This window comes from Enhydra lutris, unplaced genomic scaffold (genome assembly GCF_002288905.1).
Source record: "Enhydra lutris kenyoni isolate GAN:26980312 unplaced genomic scaffold, ASM228890v2 scaffoldscaffold4, whole genome shotgun sequence".
NCBI classification, from domain to species: domain Eukaryota; kingdom Metazoa; phylum Chordata; class Mammalia; order Carnivora; family Mustelidae; genus Enhydra; species Enhydra lutris.
Genome location: NW_019154088.1, coordinates 21,876,092 through 21,892,776, shown reverse-complemented (window position 1 = coordinate 21,892,776; position 16,685 = coordinate 21,876,092). Strand labels below are relative to the sequence as shown.

General features: G+C 39.4%; 2 gene segments (V, D, J or C); both read right to left on the bottom strand.

Annotated features, from left to right (window-relative positions):
• Window positions 1-5,458: 5,458 nt before the first annotated feature.
• Window positions 5,459-6,106, bottom strand: LOC111139485. The segment is given in 2 exon segments: window positions 5,459-5,854; window positions 6,055-6,106. Coding segments are annotated over 2 exon segments (448 nt in total).
• A 6,333-nt stretch (window positions 6,107-12,439) lies between these two features.
• Window positions 12,440-13,012, bottom strand: LOC111139476. The segment is given in 2 exon segments: window positions 12,440-12,810; window positions 12,931-13,012. Coding segments are annotated over 2 exon segments (417 nt in total).
• Window positions 13,013-16,685: the final 3,673 nt, after the last annotated feature.

Sequence of the window (16,685 nt, the reverse complement as noted above, 5' to 3'; positions counted from 1 at the left end):
ACCCAAAACTATAAGATACCTAGGAATAAACCTAACCAAAGAGACTAAGAATCTATACACAGAAAACTATAAAGTACTCATGAAAGAAATTGAGGCAGACACAAAGAAATGGAAAAATGTTCCATGCTCCTGGATCAGCTCGTTTTCTTATCAGGCCATCCCTTCTTTCCTCTAACAGAGTAACTTCCCACATTGTCTACCAGCCAATAAGAAAAAGGTTCTGCGCTGCCATGATATAGTCCATCAGATGCACGAAGATGAACCCTCCACATGTTCTTCATCAGCACAGGTGCACTGCCGTCTTGTGGTCACATCTCTACTGAACTTGCTGGCAAAATGCTCTTCTCTTAGCCTATGTCTCTGAGGGACTCACATGCATCAAGGCAACAATCAGTCAAGCAAATTATATCTTAGATCAGCAATGAAGGGCAGAGTAAGAATGTGGAGATCAAGGTTTACATGCCTGCACACTACTGAGTCACTGTTAGTAACTTGGAAAGAGGTAGATGCTATTGCTATTTATTCAGTGATGGCCCTGGTGTACATGTTTGAAATCAGGAAGAAATCATGATTTACTTCCTTTCTATTCTACCAAATCTACCATCCTCAATTGTCTATTACACAGAAAACCCTTTTGTAAAAGGAAAATGTAACCAAAGATTACAGTAAGAGAGAAGATCATTTGATATTTCAAATGCCTCTGATCTCAGCTCTGCTCCTCCTGGTTAGTGTTGCCTGACCTTGTTTTTTCCAAAGGAATGACAGTACTAACATTCAAAACGGGGATTATCCCTTCAGTTAAGATGACTATGACAAAAAGTAAAGGACCAAATCTAAATGATAAGGGAGCAGGGATAACTTGCATCTGTTATTACTTTTTCAACTATAGGAAACTCTTTGACCTAATATTGCACTAATTTGTATAGAGAAATCTGACAGTAGATTTAGTAGAATCTCAGTAGAAATTCTGAGAAAATATCAAGCTGCAAACTCAGAAAATATAACCACATGTAAGTTTATCCTTGAGGTGATTTCCTTTTCAATTCTCAAATCAAAATACACGGCATGTCCTCCAATGCAATTACTGACTCACAGCCTAAGGAGAATTTCTGCTAAAGTATTAGCCATCCATCTTGTCATGCTTCTCACTTCCTGGTCAACACTGCTCCACATTCCATACTCCATTATATTTCTCCTAAACTCCACTACAGTGTTCTTTCCTCAGGACTCATTAATAAAGTTCTCCACTCCTGTGAGTTTCCAGAATTATCTCTCTCTTCCAAAACCCCTTTCTCATTCATATGAATTTCTTGGAATCTTCTGATGACCTCTATGAGAAAAAATCCAGGAAACCATAAATATTGTGTGTGCTGGGGGATGGTACCAACAGGAAACTGGTCCTAAAGAACTGATCAAGAGAAATGGTCTCTGAGAAACCAAGACTACCTCATTTCCAAAAATGGAATCCCCTTTCCTGTGATTCCTACTCATGGAGCCTCTCAAATGACAAAGAATAGAACTCATCTTCCTTCTACCTGTTCTACCCTGAAAGATTTAAAGACAGCTATCAGAACATCAACTCAATATATTAATATGTGTGTATATATGAAATGTGTTTTTATGTATGGAAAACTTCTTGGTTCTGAGAATCTTCCATTCTTTCACCCATTCTCCATAAAGTAAGAATTCTCACACTTCTCCGGGTAAATTTCCCTCTTCTCCAACAGAGATTATTTAGGTCAATATTTGCACTTTTTAGGCGTGACTATTAGAACTGAATGTAAAGGTCTGAATATGACCATTATCTATAATAATACTTTTCCATTTATTAACTATTGCACAGATAAGGCCATCTCTTGTGCAAATTTTCCAGATCCTTGATTATTTCATCGGCCTTTGGTTTAGTATGATCCTAGTGTTGGTCTAGAAAACCTTCATCTACCATCTTCATGGACTGCCAGTTCTGCAAGTCTTCCAATTCCAGTGATCTTTTTTGCAGACAATGTGTGAGTTATGCACATTATGCTCATCATGCCTTCAAGGGATGCCCAACTGGCATATTAAATATATTTGGTTTTTTTTTAAGGAAAGCACTTAGAAATACTTGTAGGTGTTCACCTGGTGCCATCACCTTTGGCTTACTCTTATAAAAACAGTGAGTGATGCATGAGTTTGCTGGTAAAATCACAGTGGCTCAGCCTGAGTCTCCCTTCCTGCCCAAGGTCTCAGACATTTACACAAATTAGAACTCTCCATTCAGGATTTCAAACTGATTGGACCACAACTTTCTCAGACCCAAACCACAGAGATAAATGCCTGGGATTGCATTAGACACTTTCTCTTTACTCAGCACGATGGTCCTACAGGAAGGAGTCAGGGGAACAAATGCTAAAGAGGAAATTAGGAAACCCAGTGTCTTTCTCCTCCAGCTCATTCACTACCTAATTTTTCCATACAGTCATCTTGGAAATAGTCAAGATGTGTAAAATGAACTTGGACTCAAGGAATTCTAAGGGCACTTCTAGCTCTTAATTTTTTCTATGCTATATTACGAAGTAAATATTTATTGATGACTGGTTGTATGCAATGTGGACTGGTGTCAGATTGAGTGAAATTGTGTGCATCATGGAACCCCAGGGCCATTTTCATAACCACATGTGATCTAGTGGGTCTGAGGTTGATTCTAACTCACCATGAGGCCTCTTCAGCAGGATGAGATGAGATGAGATCCTACCTGGGTTTTCGTTTCTTCTCTGAGATCACTATCTGGGTTTTCTTTTCTTCTCTGAGATCACTAATGTATCAAGGAGAAATAAATCCAAATTAACATTGAATAAAATGGGAATTTATTCACTGAGTCTTTTACAGGCACTGAGATGAGGGTACACTATGACCTGAGCCATGGGTAAGCAGGAAGTTCTTTTGGAGTTTCAATTTCTTATAAATATCTTTTACATATAACTTATGTACTGTATGAAAAAAAGAATCTCTGCAGTTGAGACAACCTAGGGGAGGTAGATGAGCTGATTAATATAGAAAGCGAGATGCACTTTTTAAAACAGCCTAATTGCTTTATGGATTCTGGCTTTCTCTTTGAATCCTTAGTTCAGAGTTTCAAAATTTCCAACCAGGGATGCCTCTACAATTTTTGAGATCATCTCAAAATGAAAACTTGGGAACATAATTCAAAAACCAGGTTAAAATATATCATCAGGTAATGTTTCTATGGGAATCATTTATCTAAAATGCTTTACCCTTCATACATATTAGTTTCATGTCTCCCATTTATTTTTTAAAGATTTTCTTCTTTTCAACCATCACAACCAGGTTCAAAGAAAAAGGAGGACATCGTGCTGAGGTATCCTGTATACCTTCTGACCCCACACAGGTATGGCCTTCCCATTATCACCTTCCCCATGACCTTTTCACAGTGGAAGATCCTATGTTGCCACATCATGAGACCCAAAGCCCACAGTTTCTCTAGAGTTCATTCTTGCTGTTGTAGGTTCTTTGGGTTTGAACAAATGTGTAAAATATGTATCCACCATTGCAGTATCATAGAGAGTATGTCATTACATTAAACATGCTCTGAGCTATACTGATACCTCTTGTTCCCCTCAACCCTTGGCAACAACAATCTTTTACTCCTTCCAGAGTTTTGTCTTTTCCAGAAAGCCATAGAGCCTGAATCGTACCTTATAGCCTTTTCGGATGGGTTGTTTTTACTTAGTAAAATGCATATAATTTCCCCCTATCTCTTAATGGCTTCATACCTCATTTCTTTTTGGCACAAAATCATATTCCATTATTGGATGTGTCACAATTTATTTATTCATTCACTTATTGAAAGACAGTTAGCTTACTTCCAAGGTTGGTAATTATGAATAAAACCCCTATAAAACATTTGTGTACAAGTCTGTGTGTACACATAACTTTTCAAATCCTTTGGATAAATACAAAGGAAGACCATTGCTGGACAATGTAGTAAGAGTATGTTTAGGTCTGTAAAAAAAACTGCCAAACTGCTTTCTTGAAATGTCCAGGTATACACATTCAATTTGTAGTAATTTCCCAACAATATTTACTAGACCCTTTGCTGCATACCAAAGCCCCAGCTAGTCCAAAACAGGCATACACACCACAGGTGGCCATGCCAACTGCTCAGCTCACACACAGCCTGCTGTGATCCAGAACCTGAGCCTGCATGTGTTCCTGCTGAGTCCTGCTGCCCACATATCTCTCTACTCAGGCACTTGTTCCCCCACTTATGGGACAAGCTTTTAAAAGACAGGTACAAAGATAAAATTAGTATTGATTTCAAGACAGTGAGGGCACAACATCAAACTAAGGGCAGGGTTCTTTGGGAGAGTTGGGGGCTATGTAGTTGTACAGGTCCCATGCTCAGGAAGCTGGTTTTTCTCCCAGCTTCAGTGAGTCTGCCCATCTTTCTCTATCTGAATTTTCAGGGGCACAGGACTTCCTATCAATGCCCTTTTCTCAACATAAAAACCAGTGCACGCTGGAACTCAGTATGTGCTGGAATCTTCCACATGCAAGTTTCAACTCTGGGTTTGGGGTCAGCAGTCTTTGTCTATGGCTACAACAGAGTAGAGTTCTTTTAGGGTTGTCCTGGAGGATTTCTGCTCCCTTTTCCAAACCGGGAATGATGTTACAATATCATGAAAATAGGTTCATTCAAAATGCAAGGGAGAGTGATGATTTTCATGGAACAGAATGAAAATTTCCATGTGCTCGTCCACACAAGGTACTATTCAGAAATGACTGAAATAGTTACTTCTGTCAGTGATAGATGTCAACATATCGTACAAATTGATCAATAGAAATCATTGAGATTTTGTGATTCTGTAGGGTCTTCTATATCGGTACTCAGAGGATAAGAATTCGTGTCACCTCAGATTCACCAACTTTGGAATGATATGAGCTCCACCAAGTCACTTATGCTCTAAAATCCTCCCTTTATTCATGCACAAAATGAAAGTACTTATTCATAGGGTATTATCTTGCTGAAAAAGAAAATAAATGTAATAAGATAAGTAGAGTGAGTGACCCTCAAAGAAATTATTTTATTACATTTCTATTTCCAGGAGTAAAAAAAAGCTGAATACAGACTTGAAAAAACATTCAACATGGTCTCTTTATATTTCACTGAAAAATAACCTACAGGAAAGTTAAAAATTATGTCACGTCTTTTGTTTGTTCATAACCATCTATTTTTTTTGAGGGTTTTCCATTTAAGTAATTTATAATTAATTTATGTGGTAGCGGTGAGGACCTCTATCTTCCCATAGTACTGGATATGGACATCACTGTCACTTGCTCCAAGGGTTCCATGGTAGAGTTTTTTACCTGTAAAGAGCTTTTTGGGAAAAAAAAGAGCAAGAAAAGCAAGTGAAATGAGAGCACTGGTAGGTCTAATTTTAGGAGGGAAAAGACACTGTTACATAAATCTGAAAATATGCAATGGCTGCAGTGGAAGCTCCAGGGAAGGGCGGGGGCTTGCAGGCACAGCTGCAGTTTGGGTGCAGGCTGCAGATCACTGGGGAGCACTGTGCCTCCACCGCACACAGGTAGGTGGCTGAGTCTTCCAGTCGGGACGCCGTGATATGGAGGGTGCTGAACTGTTCCTTAGTATTCACTGTGCAGTTTAACCTCCCACTGTGCTGCATCCCTGAAGTTATATAAAACAGCCTGGTGAGGTCGCTGCCCCCGGGATGCTGTCGGAACCACTGCACACTGTATGGACTGCTAGAAAAATTGCACTTCAGAGTATAGCTGGCTCCCTCCTGGAGGTTCAGGGCTGAAGGGCTCTGCTCCACCGTCATCCCTCTCACCCCTGTGTAGAAAGAAGGAAACAGATACAAATGATATCACTGGAGAGTCACTGATGCAGTTTGAAAATGTGTAAAATATCCTAAGACACACCCCTGAGGATATAGGACTCTAGGAGCTCAGTGTCAGCTCCTCCTCCTCCTCCTCCCATCACTGTGTGTTGTGGACCACTCCCCAGCCCCCATCTGGAACGTCCCCACTCACAGCAAACCTGGAGCCACAGGATTCCCAGCAGAGCTCCCCAGTGTCTCCTCATAATTCCTTGTCTAGTTAATGAGGTGCCTTCACCCCTACTGTGTAGAGTGTAGTCTTGGGTCCAGAGGAATTGTGTTCTTACAGTCAATCCTTCCCACCAGAATCACTGAGCACCAATCACACCTCAGCCCTGTCATTCACAGAACTTGAGACTCCGCCCACAGTGGCCCAATAACACTGCACAGGAATCTCTCCCAAACTGTGCTTGAGGGCAGTGCAGGCAGGTAGGAGGAATATTTCCAATATAGGAGGATGTAAGGTGTTTTTTTTTTTTCTTAAAGCACTTTATGTAAGAAAAGTGTGGGTTGGTGTGTGAACAAAGGTGAATGATTCTTCTAGAAGAGTCAGAGCCTATTGGGGATTACCCAGAACTTGAAGAATCATAGGGAAGAATGACTCCATTCCCCAAACTGCATAGTTTGACAGACAATGTGAGCATTCAGTTATGTAAAAATACTGACAAAGGAAAACTATCTGATAGCATCCACTCATTATTGCAGAAGTAAATACGATTCATCAAAAGAGTTCTAGAAACCAAGTCAGACAGTCACCATCTGTAAAGAAAATGATTCCACCAGATGTGGTTAGTGAAGATTAGGATGTAGTGCTTAATGTCCTCACTGATGTAATTTCCACCTCTCCATCTCTCCTGTGCAACTGCTAGACACCGTGCTCACCCATAGAGCTCAGTCTGACCAGCCACACGTTGCTGGCCAAAGTCAATATTGTCCTCTCCCTTTCCTTTTCTTTTTGTTCCTTATTGTTTCCTTTCTTCTCTTCATTTTTGTTTCCCTCCACTCTCAGCAGAGATACATGAAAAGGTAGAATATGTAGATATTGAAATAGTTTCAAGGCCAGTAAATTTGGCCGATTTTATTCATAACAATTGACAGCAGATAATGGGATATTTTCTGTTGAGTTTCCATACTCACAATGCCCAGAAATATTCCTATCCTGGTACCTGTGAAGAATTATCTGCATAATGGATTTCTAGAGACATGGCCTCCAGATGTCGAAGTTGATATGCAATGGCAGAACTGAAAAACCTGAGAGGGTCTTTACAAAAAACCCTGTCCTCTCTCTTCCCTATCTTTGCTATCTATAAGTGGACTGGCTCACATGGTTTCTGTTCTCTGTAACTATTCAACCTTCCAACCACCACAAAGTCTTTGTTTCTCCTAAGGTCTAGAGTGCCCCCTAGAGGAACAAAGCTGGTGGCAAAGACAACTTAGAACAAGCCATTCAGCAGACACAAATCCCCAGCCCCTTTCATTCCAATCTTCCTGGTGAAGGAAATGCAGATGGCCAGAAAAGAAGATAACTGCTTAGTTTGAATGGGGATTACAGGAAAACCAAATCCAATTTTAAAATGGAATTGCATGGAAATTGAGATTAGAAAATAATTTCATAAATTTCACCTCGTGCTATTTATTTTATTTCTTTACCTGAATTTGAAAGAAATCCCTAAGTATTCATTGAGCTTTTACAAAGGGGTAATTTCCTAGATGCTCAGAATATATAAAGTGTAATAGAATATTATTCAGCCATAAAAAATGAAATTATTCCATTTGCAATGGCATGGATGGAGCTAGAGAATATAACTCTGAGGGAAATAAGTCAGTCAGAGAAAGACAACTACCATATGATGTCACTCTAGTGGAATTTAAGAAACAAACCAAACAAGCAAGGGGGAAAAAATGAGACAAAAATAAATCAATTAAACAACTCACTTAAACAGAACTAACTGATGGTTACCAGATGGATAGAGTTGGGAGATGGGTTCAATAGGTGAGGGGATGAAGGAGTGCCCTTTTCCTGATAAGCATGGATGATCTGTGGAAGTTTTGCATCATTATATATACACCTGAAACTAATATAACATTGTATGTTAACTAACTGGAATTAAAATTAAAACAATACATATATAAATAAAATATACAAAAGAGGAACACATACTAGTTTACCATCTATAGGGGAAGATGAAAATATATGTAATTATAATAGAGTCAAAGAATAGGACACTAAGTGAAGTGAAAACTGAAAACTATGTGACCCCAGAGAAATACGTATAGTTTAGGTCTACGGACATAATGTTATGAAAAAGGCGGTCATCTCTCCTTTCCCCTTTTTGGTGACAAGAAGGGAGGAGAACACAGATAAGCCTTTATGATGGCCTTTATGATTCTCATTACTTTTAACAATAGGAAAAATTTGTGAATATGTGAATTATTAAAAGTAATAAAACATTACCTGTAGAGTAAAATCCTTTTTGACTACCACTCTCAATTATGAACCACTCATCACTTATTACCTTGTATCTTTGTTCATCTTGACAATTTGGGGTTGATGCTTCCAGATGTTTTACTAGATTTGAATCAACAGAAAATACACAGCATTTTATTTAGACTTCATTATAATATAAATATTTATTTGGGGTATACCTTTCTTGTTTATAACCTCAATAGTAAATCTTGTAGGTCTTATTATATTAACCCATATACATACTGTGTTCCATTACATTCCATATTGTAGATATACTTCCATATATACATCTTTTCCTCTATTGATTAAAGGCTAATATGACTTATTTAACCTAGGAAATACTACACTACAATAAACCTTATAAGCATTCCTCATATAAGCACATGTTTTTCTAGGAACAGAGACTAGAAGGAAATGAAGGAATAAGCCCTGAGGCTGGCAGGTGAAAATTACTCCAGGTGGAGGAAAGTCAGGGACAAAGAGCTTGAAAAAGAATGAAGAGAATTCATGTTCTGATTATTGTGTTGGAAGATTTTCATTTTCTATGTTTTTCTTAATGTGCATTAAAACTGGAGTTTATCAGCTCATTTGATAAACTCTTTCTGAAATTCTGTCCTGATATAGAGATAGTGTATAGTTTGCTTCAATCAGGCACTGAGGTTTTCTAAATATACTAAATCAGCAAGAGAAAAAGCACACCCAAGGAGAAGCCATGGTATATACAAGGAATATTATAGAATATTACAGAATAAAATTAGACATAGAAAAATGTACACACTTGCACATGTACACACACATACAGTTTGAGGATATTGTCAATGACACAGAAAGGTACTTTACTTTTCCCAAATCAGCAGAAAAAAAAAAAAAGAAAATTCTATTAGTGCAACAAAAAGAAAAGAGAAGAAGTGAAAGCATATGGAGCAAAACCAAAACATTAGAAATAAGTTCTAATATATCAGTAATCAATAAATAGATAAAAAGAAATTATTGAATTGAATCAAAACTTAAAACTATTGTTCCATATACACAATGGAATATTACAAAACCATCAAGAAATTTGAAATCTTGCCATTTGCAACAACATGGTTGGAACTAGAGGGTATTATGCTAAATGAAATAAGATAGTCAGAGAAAGACAATTATCTTATGATCTCACTGATATGAGGAATTTAAGAAACAAGGCAGAGAATCATCAGGGAAGAGAGGAAAAGATAAAACAAGATGAAGTCAGAGAGGGAGACAAACCATAAGAGACTCATAATCATAGAAAACAAACTGAGGGTTGCTGGAGGAGAGTGGGGTGGAGAGATGGGGTAACTGGGTGACAGACATCAAAGAAGCCACATGATGTCATGAGCACTGGGTGTTATATAAGACTGATTAATCACTGACCTGTACCTCTGAAACTAATAATACATTATATGTTAATTAATTGAACTTGAATAGTTTTAAAATAAAATAAAATAAAATAAAATAAAATAAAATGTTGGTACTAGCCACAAATTGAAGGTGGCAGAAAAAAAGCAAATACTTTAAATGTGTAATTTTCTAGTTCCTTTTTAATGATGACTATCTCAATGTATTTGTCTCTACATTTACAATAAATTTCCTGGTGCAATGCATACTTTAAAGTTCAAAAAAAAATTAATGCTATTTTCAAAAACACAAAATGCAGGTGTGGTCAAGGATGTGAAGAGATTGGAACACTTGTTCACTGTTGGAGGCAATGCACAATGCTGTAACCATGGAAAACAGTATAGAAGTTCTTCAAAAAGTATAAAATAGAACTACCATACGATCTAGTCATCCCACTTCTGAGTATTTATCAAAAAGAATTGAAATCAACACACAATGTTTATAGCACCTTTATTCATAATTGCCAAAACATGAAAGCAACCAAGACATCCTTCAGTAGAAGAAAGGGTAAGTAAACTATGGTACAGCCAGACAAGGGAATCTTATTCAGTGCTGAAAAGAAGTGAGCTATCAAGCCATGGAAAGACATGGAGGAAATGTACGGGTGTATTTTCCTCTTTTTTTTTTTTAAGATTTTATTTGTTTATTTGACAGAGAGAGCAAGCACAAGCAGGGGGAGCAGCAGGCAGAGGGAAGTGAGAAGCAGGCTCCCTGCTGAGCAGAGATCCCCCCCCCCAACCTGGGACTCGATCTCAGGACTCTGGGATGATGAGCTGAGCTGAAGGCAGATGGTTAATCCACTGAGCTACCCAGGGGCCCTACATGCATACTGCAAAGTGAAAGAAGCTAATCTGGAAAGGCTGCATTCTGTTTGACACCCAAGATAGGACATTCTGGAAGAGGAAAACTATGCAGACAATAAAAAGACCAGTGGTTGCCAGGGATTAGAGGCAGGAAGAGAAGAACATTTTAAGTAAAGGAAAGTTGAACTGGTGAGCAAAAATCAAAAAGCTCTGTAATGCACAATATTTGGGGAAAATATTTTATGTCCTCTTCTCAATTCCTCAAAGACCAAAATCCCATTTTCTGCTGGGTTTAGAAGATGATCATTGTTACTTATAGGGTCGTGGATGCATAGCTGTTATGTGACTTGGAAAATTGCCTCACTGGGTCCACATATTTTACTTCCCTCCACCTCAATACTTTCAATATATGCAAACACATGCACGCACCCACCCATGCACCAATGTGGGCAACAACATCTTCCTCAATTGCCCCAAATCAGGTGGTGCTTCTTTTTCCTGACCCTTTCCAGAGGGCACAGCACACACTGAGGTGCTTTCACAGTAGGCCCAGGTGTCCTCTTATCTAGTCTTTCCTGCAAGTGTGCCCCTATCCATAAACAGCCTATTTTCTATAAGTGGTTGATGTTACTGTCTGCTGATAGCTTCTTTCCTGTTTCTCTTTGTTTTTGTGGCTTTCTGTCCTTTGGAGTATCTTCACTATCTTTTTAAAACAGTTTTAGAGAAATCAAGAGATAACAGGTATTATTAATCTACAATTTTTTTTTCTTAGAGATTTTAAATACTCTCAACACACATCATGGGTCTCAAATTTATGACCCTGAGATCCAGAGTCCGAGCTCTACCCACAGAGCCAGTCAGGCACCCCTAGTCTACAATGTTTGTCTAAAAGCCTGAGAAAAATTTCTATTGTATACCCTCTTGAATTGTTTAAAGTACATTTTCACATGCTTTTATATTTATAGAGCTATGAAGAAAAGTTTATATTTTAAACCAATTACATAAAAAATTAATATAAACCAAGAATATATGACTAATATATAAGGAAATGTATTAATATTCTGATCATAGTTCATTCATAAAATCTACTGATAAGGGGATTATTAAATTTAATAATTTAATTATTAAATTAAAGACCATAGGGTGCCTGGGTGATTCAATCGGTTGGTTAAATAACTGGCTCTTGGTTTCTGCTCAGGTCATGATCAGTTCATGAGATCAAGTTCCATGTCAGGCTCCATGCTTTTTGAGGAATCTGCTTGAGATTCTCTCTCCCTCCCTCCGTGCCCCTCCAACTGACGTCCCTGACCCCGTGATCATAACGACAGACCTGAGAGGTGAGGATTGCTGTTCTTCAGATTTCCAAGGGCCACCTGAAGACTGACATATGCCTCATGAAGTCAGGAATGAAGCAGCTGGGTAACTTGGGGAGGATTCTGGCCAACATGCACCCAGTACATAGGTTTGGGGCTGAAGCTTTCCCATCACCTCTCCTGCCATACTCTGTCAGGAAGACACTGGACATCACCACCTTCTTGGTCACACTGTGTCTCTCTAAAACTATCATAAGACACAGGAACTCCCACCAGGGTGCAATGAACAACTTGTGGGGCTGGACATTCACTCCAGGGATGAGCACAAGACCACTTCATTATTATGTGGTTTTACCTTGAATGAGTTATACCCTGACTGAGGAACTCTTGGCATCAAACTACTTTCAGTGTTACTAAGGAACACCTGGATTTGGGGAATGTTACTTTTGGTTCCTAAGCTCTAGTAGTCTGTATGATTTTCTATCAACCAGACACTGAGGGACAAACAACCACAGACTGTGCTGGAACCAGAATGGATCAGGCAGAGATGCTCAGCATCCAGGCCCCTGTTCTGCTCAGTTTGCGCTCAGCTCCCCCTACAGTCCCCATCACTGTGTTACTCAGGGCACAGTAGTACACAGCTGAATCTGAGGCTTTCACTGAGCCTTTCTCCAAGTGGAAGGATTTCGATTTGCTGTCGTAGGTGGCTTCAAATCCTTTGTTGCTTCCTTTCTCCTTGTCCCTCAAGGCTTTCAGGAGGAGCTGTAGACCTTCACCGGGATACTGGACATACCAGAAAAGAGTAAGGGACCCTAATGCTGAATAAGTGCAGTTCACAGTCAGAGAAGCCTCTTCTAAGAGGGTCACTTGGCCTTCCATCTGAGTCACTGAGTCTCCACGGATTTGTCCTGAGGAAAGAGAAAGGATCTGTATCACCTTGGGCATAAAACTCATAGATAAATAGTAGTTAAAAGTTTAACTGACACCATGGAAGAAAGAATCCAAATACTAAGAAGCATTGTATTTACCAAGCATTAAGAGTACCAGAGTCACGAAGCCTGGAGAACACTTCATCTCTGGAGCATCACCTAAATAATGTTCTTCATTCTTACCATGGAGAAGGTTGGAGTGACAGAGAAATGATCAGTGGAAGCCCACATTTCACACAGGAAATGTGATTGTGGTAGGAAGCTGCACCCCCTGGTGGACAGGGACTAAAATGCATACATGTTGGCCAGAATCCTCCCAAAGGCAGCCATCTGTTTCACCCCTGACCTCATGAGGCACATGTCAGGCTTCAGGTGGCCCTTGGAAGTCTGAACAACAGCAATCCTGACTTCTTAGGTCTGTTTTGTTCTTAAGACACTGCCTGATATGGAAGTTCTTTAACACAGCATTCTGGGCATTTCTGTGGCTGGGAGGGTAACAAACTTCTTAAAGCATCTTACTACAGTACTTCATATTTTCATGTATCCATGTGGACCAGTCCCAAAACCACTGACTGCAAGAAATGGGATTTGAGTTGAATATGGAAAAAGTAAGAGGAAGTCAAGTCATTGGTGACTGATTCTGTGTTTTGGACACTTTACCCCATTATTTAGAACTGTGACTGTCATTTTTTTAGTATTCTCTAAATGTTTTCTAAATCAAACTAAAATAATGAACAAATGACCTTTAATTGAAATACTATATTTACTTTTACTAAACTATCAGCAATTGCTAGAAATACTATTTTTTTTAAAGATTTTATTTATTTGACAGAGATTACAAGCAGGCAGAGAGGCAGGCCGGGGGTGGGGGGCGGAAGCAGGCTCCCTGCTGAGCAGAGATCCCGATGTGGGGCTCAATCCCAGGACCCTGGGATCAGGACCCAAGCCGAAGGCAGAGACTTTAACACACTGAGCCACCCAGGTGCCCTTAGAAATACTATTTTTAAATAAAAGTTTTCAGAAGAAGTCACACTATTTGTTAGTCACCATTTTAATAGTCAAATATAACTGATTTTCAGGATCATTAAAAAGTGAAAAATAGCAAATATGGGCAGAAGAAACATCATACGTGGAGTCATCAAATCCATATAGAATCATCTGAAATTAAGTTTTCAATATTTTGTTGACTCCAACAACAGGTGACTAGTGTATATGAATTAAGCCAAAAATATTAGTGCTATACTCTTAGCAGGTTTAACTTCAAGGATGCTTTCTATTACCATCCATATGTCACATTTTGTTGCCAAACGTTAATCAAATAATTTTTCCCACAAGGTAAGAAATCAGGATTATCAGGAAAAAGTTCTAGAAAGGGACACATCTTCTGTAAAGCCCTGTAAACATTTATCTCTAAGCACATAGATGGCAGCTTAGCCCAAGCTATATCCTGGAGGCCACTCTCCAGAGATTCAGATCAGGGAGGTTCATGAGTCCAGAACCAACATGGAAACACTTTCCCAAATGCAGAGGGAAGTAAGAAATTCTGGCCTGGATACTGTTTGGCTTCGTGTGTCCCTTCGCTTCCCCTCCACCTTCCAAATCACATTGTCAGTCCTGCCACATAACTATACTAGGAAGGAATTTGGGACAAACCCCTGCAAAATTGTATTCAGATATGCAGGGGAAATCCCAAGGAGGTTAGAATGATAATGGTTGAAAATAAACATGGGGCAACAGGATGGCAACAACAGGGCGTTGTTATTCACACGCCCCTCTCAACCCTTATAGAGTTTATGCTATGGACATGACCTTTGGAAGTCTGCCAGATGGAGAGTGGGTCGCCAGGGGACCCAATCATGGACAGAGGGTTGTAACTTTCAGTCCCACCCCCTGATTTCCAGGGAGGAGAGAGGGGCTGGAGGGTGACTCCATCAGGAATGGCCAGTATTGTCATCAGCTGTGCCTATGATTTAGTGAGCTTCTAGGTTAGCGAGCTAGGACACTTCCATGTGCCCAGACTCCAAGAGGATGGAAGCTCCTTTGCCATCTCACCCTATGTGTCTCTTCATCTGGCCATTCATTTGTGTCCATTAGTAGCCTCTGCAGTAAACCAGTAATCTAGTGATTAAACTGGTTTCTTGAGTCGTGTGAGCCACTCTAGCGAATTAATGGAACCCGAAGGAGGGCGTCCCGGGAACCTCTGACTCACAGGCAGCCGGTGTGAGGCTCTTGGTTATGACTGGGGTCATGATCTCAGGATCAGAGCCCTGCATGGGCCTCTGCATTCATTCGGAGTCTACTTTCTCTCTGTGTGTCTCTCTCTTAGTCTCTATCACTCTATCATTCTCTCTAAAAGAAATAAATAAATAAAATCTTTTTAAAAAAGGAAAATAAACAATATAGTACATGGATGCAGAAAGTCATTATCTGTAACTTTAGTTTTTTAAACAGTTTACTTTTTTTTTATTTGTCAGAGACAGAGAAAAAAGTCACAAGCAGGGGGAGCAGGAGACAGAGGGAGAAGCAGGCTCCCTGCTGAGTAAGGAGCCTCATGCAGGACTCAGTCCCTGGACCCTGGGATCATGACATGAGCCAAAAGCAGACGCTTAACTGACTGAGCCACCCAGGAATCCCTATCCATAACTTTAGAAAAAACATTCAGGCCGATGAAAACCTACAGGAGAAATATTTTGCACTCTGTGTCACACGGAGGACTTGCACGTCATTGAGGGAAGATACTGCATAGTAAATATGGATACTTAATGGCTTTTATTAATGCATATTTTACATTAAAATAAACTGCACCAGTTAGACAATTCTATATAATTTGACATTTGTATTTGTGAAGCACTCACCACATTCGAGATAATGAACATATGCATCATCCCAAGAGTTTCCTCATGTCTCTTTGCAACCTCTCCCTCAATCCTCACCAACCCCATTTCCAGGGAACACTTCTGTCATGCTTTAGTCTGAATAATTTATAATTTTGAATTATGGAATTATATGTACTCTTTTATCTGGCACTTCACAATATAATTATTTAAAAATTCTTCCATAGTCATAACTATCAAGAGTTTGTTTCCTTCTGTTGCTGTGTAGTATCTCATCATGTGCCTATAAAACAGTTGGTCTATTCACCTGTTGCTGGCCATATGGAGTACTCCCAGCGGATTCTTACAAACAAAACTGCTATGAACATTTGCATATAAGATTTTTTTATAGACCTATTCTTTAATTTCCCCTGGGCTATAGCTGGGAGTAGAATGGATGGATCACACAGTAGATGTACATTTGACTTTCTTAAACCAATTTGTTCTAGTAGTTTCTTTCATTCTGTTTTGTAGATTCCCTTGCATTTTCTGCTCAAATGTGCTTTCTGGTAATAAAGAGAAGTTCACTTCTTCCCTTCCAAACTGTATGGCTTTTATTTCTTCTACTTGCCTTATTACATTGGATTGAACCTCTACTTAAATACAAGTGGCGGAGCCAAAACTTTTGCCTTACTTCTGAAACTAAGGAGAAAGCAATTAAGCTTTAACCATCAAGTGTGACATTTGATGAAGACTTTTTGTTAAACCCCTTTTTAAGGTGAGGAAATTCCCTTCAATTTTGTGTAATTTGCTGGGAGTTTTAATCAGGAATGGATCTGAATTTTGTCAAATTCCTTTTCTGTACCTATTAATATTATCCTCCTGGGGCACCTGGGTGGCTCAATTGGTCAAGCTACTGCCTTCAGCTCAGGTCATGATCCCGGAGTCCAGGGATCAAGTCCTGCATCAGGTTCCCGGGTCCATGGGGATTCTGCTTTTCCCTCTGACCTTCTCTGCTCTCATGCTCTCTCTCATTCTCTC